The sequence below is a fragment of the Vitis riparia genome, unplaced genomic scaffold (assembly GCF_004353265.1).
Source record: "Vitis riparia cultivar Riparia Gloire de Montpellier isolate 1030 unplaced genomic scaffold, EGFV_Vit.rip_1.0 scaffold567_pilon_pilon, whole genome shotgun sequence".
Lineage (NCBI taxonomy): Eukaryota > Viridiplantae > Streptophyta > Magnoliopsida > Vitales > Vitaceae > Vitis > Vitis riparia.
Window position 1 is genome coordinate 196,222 of NW_023269703.1, and position 9,693 is coordinate 205,914.

Below are 9,693 nucleotides of genomic sequence, written 5' to 3' on the forward strand. Positions count from 1 at the left end.
TTTTACCAATTAATTTGTTTCTTCAAAATTCAGAACAACCGTCACTAGATTTTCCTCTCTCTAGCTGTTCATGGTGTTGGTGGAACATTGAACTTGAATACAGCTCAGGCCATGGCTGGTGGCTTAGGGGCAGGGCAGGGCAGCTTCACAAAACTGCCATAATGATCTATGATGTCCTAGGTTTCAAGTGAAAAGGAAAAATAAAAAAACAGAGCAAAACAGCTACTCATTGTGGGCAAAGTGGCAAATTCCACGGCCAAGGCAGGTTACCAGCTGGGAGAGGGGTGGGATGGAGCTCTCTTGGTGTCGTGGGCCGCCGGCGGGACCTTGTGAGTGTCGCTGCTGCAGGCCGTCGGTGAGATCCCTTGCTGGAGCTGGAGTGGGATCCCTTGCAGCAGAGCTCTCTTGGTGTCGTGGGCCGCCGGCGTCTTGTGAGTGTCGCTGCTTCAGGCCGTCGGCGAGATCCCTTGGTGTCGCGAGCTGGAGCTGGAGCTAGAGCAGTGGAGCGGGATCCCTTGCAGCGGCGCAGCCTGGAGATGGAGAAGGAGATCTCCTTTGCTTAAATATGACTCCAAAACGGCGTCATTTTGATGCCAGAAGCATCAAAACGACGTCGTTTTGATGTGGTTAAAAAAAAAAAAATTAAAATCAATTGAACCGGCCGGTTCCGTTGGAACCGGCCGGTTCGTCCAGTTCACCGGTTGGACCGCCGGTTCGACCGGTCCGACCCCGATTCGATCCCCATCCGGTCCAAATGACCGGACCGGACCGGTCCGGTGACCGGTCGGCGGTCGGACCGGTCGGACCGGCCAGTCCGATCCGGTTTTTAAAACATTGGAAAAAACAGTGAGCCCATTATCAGGCACCTGTCACCCAAAGAGGCCTTCCAAGTGGTAGAGATGGAGATCAGTTTTATGTATGATGTGCTCTACACCAAGGCAACTGTGGTTTATTCTCTCCTAGGAATTCTTCTCCACACTGCCAGCTTCTTCTCCACTATTTCTACCTTAGTGGCCTTCTGCTCCTTCATCGATAAGCATGAGTTCTCAAACATGGACATCAACATTACTTACTTATTACTCTTAGGAGCTATTTTCGAGAGATTTTTGCCATCATTATGCTGATTTTGTCTGACTGGAGCATCGTCTGGTTGAGCAGTAAGCAGAACTCCCTCTGTGTCTTCTTACTTATTAGTTAAAATGTTTAAATAAACGGAAATATGTAACCTTCATTTCATCACTAAATAATAGGCATATAACTTTTGTCATGTAAGTAAAATTAAATAATAGAATTTTTTTTTCCTTTTTTGAATATATTTTCACACTTAAATATTATGTCTATTTTATTTAATAAAATTAAAAATATTAATACATTTATATTTATTTTGATCATGAATTGATTTGATATTATTAAATATAAAACATGAAATATTATTAAAAAATTTAATTATTTATACATATTTTTTAATTTGTTGTAATTATTTTATTTTTAATAAAATATATTTATCTTTTAATGTTTTATTGACATTATGGTTTGATCATGGTTTAACTACCGATCCTACCAATAAACCATGCTTCAATAACATTTCTAGTTCCATGACTAGTCCGATTCTAAAAATATTGAAAAGGTCATACATCCCTACCATTTATGGAGATTGCACCCTTTAGATTTTTAAATATTGTAAAGTGCTAAAGTTCTTTTATTTTATTTTTGTACGTTAGTAAATGTTAAATTTGTTTATTTTAATATGCTAAAACCATCCAATAGTTGTATTCATGATTACATTTCTTCTTATTTTATGTAAATGAAATAAATTACTTGAAAGCTAACCAGAAAAAAAAAAAAAATCATTTAACAATTTGGAAATTAAATGTGAAATATTTTCATTTTGATATGCTAAAAACATTTGTTAAAATATTAATGATTATGTCTCTTTTTATTTTATATAGTTAAAATAAAAAATATTTGAAAACTAATCATTTGATAAAATAAAATAAATAAATAAACTAATTTAGCATATTTCCAAATATTTCAAAACAACAACGTTTATTTTGACAATAAAAGTTTAGAATAATTAATTATATATTGGTTAAGAAATTTATAGTTAAGGGGTTTTTAATTACATTTGATTGCTAAGAAAGTATTAAAAAAAAATTAAATTAAGTTATATTAATAATTTTGTGGTTTTTATGTGGCACATCTTTAAATTTACGGATTTGTGATTCAATTATTATTGAAATTAATTCTTTAATTTCTGGAAATTTTTTTTTAATTTAGGGGAAAACATCACATCCTAGCTTTTATTTTGAAAAAAAGATTAAAATTATTAATTCTAGCGGATATTTAAATGAATGTGAATTATACTTCAGAATTTTAATTAGATAAATTTAATTAAAATTGATGATAGTTGATTTCTTTTTATTTTATTGTATTATTAGGAGCAAAGCTCCTCGCTGTTCGCCGTCTCTTTGAAATTCAAGGTCAATCCCATCACTGTTTCCAACTTTCAAAGCTCCTCACCATCTCAAATCAAGCTATATGCTCTCCATCGTCTCTTCCAAAAGCCATCATTCCCCATTTCATTATTTTAATGCTTTCATCGAATGTGTGTCAAAGCCCTCTCTTATCTTCCTCTTTGGTCAATGATCAAACAGTACCGCACAACTTCTCTTCTTCACCCATTCTTTTTCCACCACAATGGCCATTGAAGAACCTAAGTTAAACTCCACTTCAGATCACATCCTGGATTGGCTAGAAGATTCGGTTTCGTTTGTTTATTTTAATGCTTTCATCATTGTGGAGCTACTGCTCTCACAGATCCCCTCTCCCCATCTCCGTTAATTCCGGCATCACCTCCACTGGTCGTGTTAATGTTGCTACCATCTCAGTCCACGTCCGTCTCTCTCTCGCCCCTCTATGTCTTCTTCCTTTTTATACTGCAACCATTGGCAGAGCCAGCATGTGGCCAGAGGGACAAAATTCCCCTTCCCCGCCCCCGCCCCCGCCCCGCCCCCGGCTCTGAATCTCCAAGCATGTGGCCAGAGGGGCAACTCTCCAAGGAAAAAAAAAATAATGTTATTCTGAGCTGTGTTTGAGCCCAGGCTCTGGTTTAAAGATAAGAAGGCCATCATCTCACTGCTACAGTACTCCCCCTTCATGAGCTTCACACCACTGCCACCATAATTCCTACAGGACAGTCATCGTCCTTCACACGACTGAAGCAAGCATTGTAGTTCAAACAGGCGACCACCTCCATATCAATCTTAGTCTCGCGACATCCCCGGCAGCACCACCAACCAACCCACCACCATCACTCTCTGGTATATATATTCCCTTCTTATTTGGCTTTCAAACCTTTTGCTTTTGTTCTTGTTCTTATTATTATTATTATTGTTTCCTAATTTTTATAGAATTTATGTAATAGTTTCTAATATAATCTTTTCAAAATGAAGATGATTTATCCATGCATGGATTTCCTACATTTTATGGGATATTTTTAAATTTATTTTTAATTAGATTCTCTTCATCAGTATTCTATTTTAGTCACTCTGCCACTGTCAACTCTCTTGCTGTACTACATCAGTTCACCACAATCTTCTTCTGTATTTCTTTGTGCTAATCTTCTGTTTAATCTTGTAAATATGTTCCTGTGAATAAAGAATTCTGGGTGATGCTCAAAAAACTGATAAAAGAAGAAAGAAAGAGAAATTGATTTGGAGTGATCAGTCTCTTGTCCACCAAGACCTAATCCAAACTCTAGGTCTTCTTCCAACAGGACAAAAGAAAAAGTGTCAAAAGAAAAAGAAAAACTGATTTGGGGTGCTTTCCTTGTTCCCAGCAAATCTTCTTCCTCTTTTTTTTTGGTCGGTCAGCATACCATCTCACCACTACACTCCACCTTCATGAACTTCACACAGTGAACCACCACCTCAGCAATCATAGTCTCATCATTATATAACATTTAACATGGCATTATATTCAGGCTTACCATTCTGAGGCTTTTGAGCACTCTAATCCGCTTATGTAGCTTACAATCCCAAGGATTTGAGACATTATTTTCAAAGATCTAAAGATATTATGTTGCAAACCTAAGACACCGACATTTGTATATTAGCTTCCATGAACAAGGTAATGATCCTCTATTGCTTCATTATGATCAAGACAATAATACCATAATAGAATTTTTTTTTATAAATATCATAATTATCCATCAATTAAAAAATATACAATTACAATATCATTTTTAAACATAAAATTATGCGATACTAATTTTTCAACAAATTATTATTGCTCTTTGATCTCTTTGAGTTGGTCAAAGACACATGAGTTGAGTCTAAGGAGAAAAAAATTGGAGCAAGCCATGGAGAATCTGCTTCGTGTAATCTTCTGTCTAGTCTTGTGAGTTTTTTCGTAGTTAAGAAATAATGGTTAGAAGGTAAAATGTGGCACAGGAGGATCTAAAAAACAAGAAAATTAACGAGTGAGGTGTGAAAAAGGAAAAGGAAAAAGAAAAAGAAAGCTTAAGCCATACTCAATGAATATAGTACTGTTTTGTCACTGATGATAGGGAACTTTTGAAGTGAATGCACAAGTTTATTATTCATTGGATGGGGCGGGTCAGCTCGACTCAATCTAAACTTGATATAATGTTTGGCGGGTTTAGATAATCATTTTTATTATTGGGATTGAGCTTGAGTTAAAGTTTTCAAATCAAGTTCAATTTGGTTTGTGCCTAGCTTAAGATTAAGGTTTGGACAACATAAACCTAATTTGAACCCAATTTTATGTTTTTATAATATTTATAATGTATATTATTTTATATAATAATATTTATTTTTTTAGATTTTTAAAAAAAAATATCAAATTAATATTATATAATATATATTTTTTATTTTTTTAAATATAAATTTATTTTACTTTTGTTGTTACATATAAATTTTTTCTTATTTACTTTTTAATTTCTCACATAAATATATAAAAATTTATTAAAAAAATATTATAAATGAATTTTGAATTATATAACTCAAAAAAACATTATATTTTCCTCGGGTTTGAATAAACCTAATTTGAATTCAATTTAATGTTTCTTAATATTTATAATATATATTATCTTGTACAATAATACATTTTTTTTTTATATTTTGTGAAAAAATGTTAAATTAATATTATATAATATACATGTTCATTTAAAATATATATATATATATATATTTACAAATTTGTTTTTATATTTTTGGTGTTATATCTAAATTGTCTTATTTTATTATTTAAATTTTCATATAAATATATAGAAATTTTGTTAAAAAAAAAAAAGAAAATAAAACATTGTAGAAGGATTTTGAATTATATAACTTGATTAACCTGAAATAAAACTTGACTACCTTGAACTCAAGCGGGTTTAGAGAAATGAGGTTGGGTTAAGTTTTGGCTTAATACTTTGGATATGAAGTCAATTTGGGTTAGATTTTGATCAATTGTTTTTTATTCCAGTTGAATTTGGGTTAGATGTCAACCCATTAATATTGCAGCCATAACAGTGTTTCAGAAAATCAAAGGCGAAATTAGCATGTGTTCCTCGACTCGTGACCAAGTCCTACACTCTAGCTTCTCCCTTACAATTATATGTGACTCTATGAGTACACCTTATAGATTCTTAGAAATGTTTATACCTTTTTTAATACTTGAATAATAAAAATTTTCAAGTATTAAAAATATTATAATTAAAACTCAAAAAATAGATCAATTACTATAAAAAAAAATAAGAAATAAAAATTGATATATCATGAATTATAACTTTACTATTTTTCTTTTATATACAACTATAATTTTTTAATTTTCTTATTACGTAAATAGATTCTAAATTAAGTAACACATAATTAATAATTTAGATTATTTGATGAACCTTTTAATTTTTGAGAATAATTTGAAATTCAAAAAATTGATTTGATTAGTTATATATTAAATCCAAACATTCTAAAATATTGTGCTTATAATTGATGATTAAATGTGTGCGTGTAATGAAAATTTTTGGTTCATTTACATGTTAAAAAAAGCTAAACTTTATTTTATATTCATTTTAAATACAATATTATTAACAATTTATCATTAAATATTATTATTATTCACTTTTAACAAAAAAAGAAATTAATGACTCTTTTACAAAAATGTTAATATCCATATTTTTTAATACATATTAACGTAGTATTTTTTTATAAAAAAAATTATTTATTATTATTATAATATTACTTTCTTGTTTTACTAAAATCTATTAATTTTTTAAATTTATTTGTAATTAAAAACCAATTTTATTTTTAAGAAGACGAATTAAATTTAATTAATATTATATAAATTAAAATTTACAATGTTTTTATAAAATCAAAATAGAAAAGAGTTATTTGATTAAAAGGATCATTTGAAGCCCAATTTTTTAAATCTAACCCTTTACCCATTTTTGGCCTTATTTTGATAAAAATGCTCTTATTATTTTCTTATTAAAATAACCTTTTTTCAATATATATATATATATATAAATACTTAAAATAGTAAAAGACGTTTATATCAAAAATATTATTTTATCCATTTTAATTAATTAATTCAATAAAAAATCATTTTTTTAAAATAATTTATGGAAACAAGTTTTTGTTTTTTGTTTTTTAAAAACTTGTCAAACACCCTTATTTCTTTTAATAAAATTTTTTAAAATTATTTTTTTATTCTTTAATTTAAAAATAGCTTATAAAAAAAAGTAAAAAAAATGGTGAAACAACCTATCTTTCTAATTTTAAGTGAAAATTGAAGCTATTCATAAGGTGTTTAATAAAATTGAAGATTAAAAATTAAGTGCTAAACTTTAATGTTGAGTTATAAAAGCTAGAAAGTTACAAGTGGCAAATGAATAAAAGTGAAAAATGATTGGTATGAATTTAAGAGTTTTATTTTACAAATTTATTCTTTTATTCTTCATTTTTGGCTCTAATATTTTTTAATGTTTAGTTGTTTTCAGTTTGATCTTTTTACAGAGAACAGGCGCGAGAGCAATGCAGATATTCCCAGAAAGTGTGCGGAAACTTTGGAATGAATGGGAGCTACGCTTGATGGTTCTACTCAGCCTTTTCCTACAAATCGTCCTAATCATCTTTAGCAACCGACGAAAGTACAGAGTCACACCTTGGTTCAGAATCCTGATTTGGTCGGCCTACTTGTCCGCAGACTGGGTGGCGACAGTATCCCTCGGTACCCTCTCAAACAGCCAAGGAGATTCGGAAGGGAAACTTCTGGATCCAAACTATACCCTCATGGCATTTTGGGCGTCATTCCTTCTCTTGCAGCTTGGTGGTCCGGACACTATCACAGCTTACTCCTTAGAAGATAATGAGTTGTGGTTAAGGCACTTGCTTGGACTAGTTGTCCAAGTTGGAGTGGCTTTCTACGTGTTTCTGAGGTCATGGGCAGGAACTCCACTCACATTTCTATCCATTCCGATGTTTGTGGCTGGAATTATCAAGTATGGAGAGAGGACCTGCGTTCTGAGGTCTGCAAGCAAGAATCACTTTAGAGATTCTTTGCTTCCAGTTCCTGATCCTGGACCTGATTATGCTGAGTTCATGAAGGAATATGGTTCATTGAAAGACAAAATGGACGTTGCTAGAACCAGGAATAAAAATATTGGTGAAAAGCCACTTCAATCTACCTCTGGTGATGACATTACTATTCCGGGTGGAAAATATATTGATAAAGCTTACTTCTTATTCGAGAACCAATTCAAGCATCTATATGCAGACCTCATCCTCAGCTTGGATGACCAAAAAACCAGTGAGCGCTTCATTAAGGAATTGTCATTCGAAGATGCCTTCAAAGTGGTAGAGATGGAGCTTAGTTTTATGTATGATGTGCTCTACACCAAGGCAACAGTGGTTTATTCTCTACTAGGCATTCTTTTCCTCATTGCCAGCTTCTTGTCCACTATTTCTACCTTAGCGGCCTTCTGCTTCTTCATCGATAGGCATGAGTTCTCAAACATTGACATCAACATTACTTACTTATTACTCTTTGGAGCTATTTTTCTTGAGGTTTATGCTCTCATTAAGCTGATTTTGTCGGACTGGAGCATCGTCTGGTTGAGCAGCAAGAAGAACCCCCTGGCTGATTCCATTTACCTAGCCATTACCTTTTTTAGATCAGTTCTAACTAGTGACAAGAGATGGTCTAGACACATGGCACAGAACAATTTAATTGATTCTTGCCTCGAAGACAAAACCAAGTTCAATCAGGTTCCCGGGTTTTTTGACATGAACAAATTCTTAGAGAAGTACTGGTACATGACTTGGGAGAAGGTGGATGACATGAAGGAACCCATCTTCTGCTGGCTCCTAGAGGTGACAAATGATGCCGGGGATCGCAGGCAGCTACTCAAACACAGAGGTGATTATGTGACTAGAAAAAAAGGGTTTTTTGAAACACTTCGTTGGAGTATAATTGATGTGGAATTTGATCACAGCATCCTCCTCTGGCATATCGCTACATTATCCTTGTGATGTCGAAAAATCCCCAGATACCAATCTCAAGTCAAGATGCGAAATAAGCAAATGCTTGTCTGAGTATATGTTGTATCTACTAGTCATGTGTCCATTTATGCTGCCAAAAGGGATAGGGGAGTTTAGGTTCCGATACACTTGTTCAGAGGCTAAAAGATTCTTCCAGCAAAGAAGGGAGTCCATATCTAACAGAAATGAAGAAGCTTGCAGATTGCTGCTTGAAGTTGACACGGAAGTTGAGCCAATAAAAGTGAAAGGAGATAAAAGCAAGTCGGTGTTATTCGAGGCATGTGGGCTTGCCAAAAAGTTGAAATCACTGGAAATGGGGATGGGAGAGAAATGGAAGATGGTGAGTGAGGTGAGGGTGGAGATGTTGTGCTATGTTGCCAGTCATTGTGGATGGATTCAACACGGTCAGCAGCTCCGGCGAGGCGGGGAGCTACTCACTCATGTCTGCCTTCTTATGTCCCACCTTGGTTTAAGCGAGCAATTCCAAATATTGGAAGGTGAAAATGAAATTCGTAGTCGTTTAAGCGAGCAATTCCAAATATTGGAAGGTGAAAATGAAATTCGTAGTCGTAATATACCACTTACATGCCCGAATTGTGCGTGCAACCAAATTATTGAGAATAGGATCATATGGGCTTGCCAAAAAGTTGAAATCACTGGAAATGGAGATGGGAGAGAAATGGAAGATGGTGAGTGAGGTGTGGGTGGAGATGTTGTGCTATGCTGCCAGTCATTGTGGATGGATTCAACACGGTCAACAGCTCCGGCGAGGCGAGGAGCTACTCACTCATGTCTGCATTCTTATGTCCCATCTCGGTTTAAGCGAGCAATTCCAAATATTGGAAGGTGAAAATGAAATTCGTAGTCGTTTAAGCGAGCAATTCCAAATATTGGAAGGTGAAAATGAAATTCGTAGTCGTAATATACCACTTAAATGCCCGAATTGTGCGTGCAACCAAATTATTGAGAATAGGATCATATGGGCTTGCCAAAAAGTTGAAATCACTAGAAATGGAGATGGGAGAGAAATGGAAGATGGTGAGTGAGGTGTGGGTGGAGATGTTGTGCTATGCTGCCAATCATTGTGGATGGATTCAACATGGTCAGCAGCTCCGGCGAGGCGGGGAGCTACTCACTCATATCTGCCTTC

The 9,693-nt window shown here is 33.9% G+C and overlaps 1 protein-coding gene across 1 annotated transcript; it reads left to right on the forward strand.

Annotated features, from left to right (window-relative positions):
* The first annotated feature begins 3,152 nt into the window (after positions 1 to 3,152).
* Positions 3,153 to 9,240, forward strand: LOC117910064. The gene is made up of 3 exons (XM_034824121.1): positions 3,153 to 3,320; positions 7,004 to 8,421; positions 8,498 to 9,240. Exons 2-3 carry the CDS (start codon positions 7,038 to 7,040, stop codon positions 9,238 to 9,240), a joined length of 2,127 nt encoding a protein of 708 aa, XP_034680012.1. The 5' UTR covers positions 3,153 to 3,320; positions 7,004 to 7,037.
* The last annotated feature ends 453 nt before the right edge of the window (positions 9,241 to 9,693 follow it).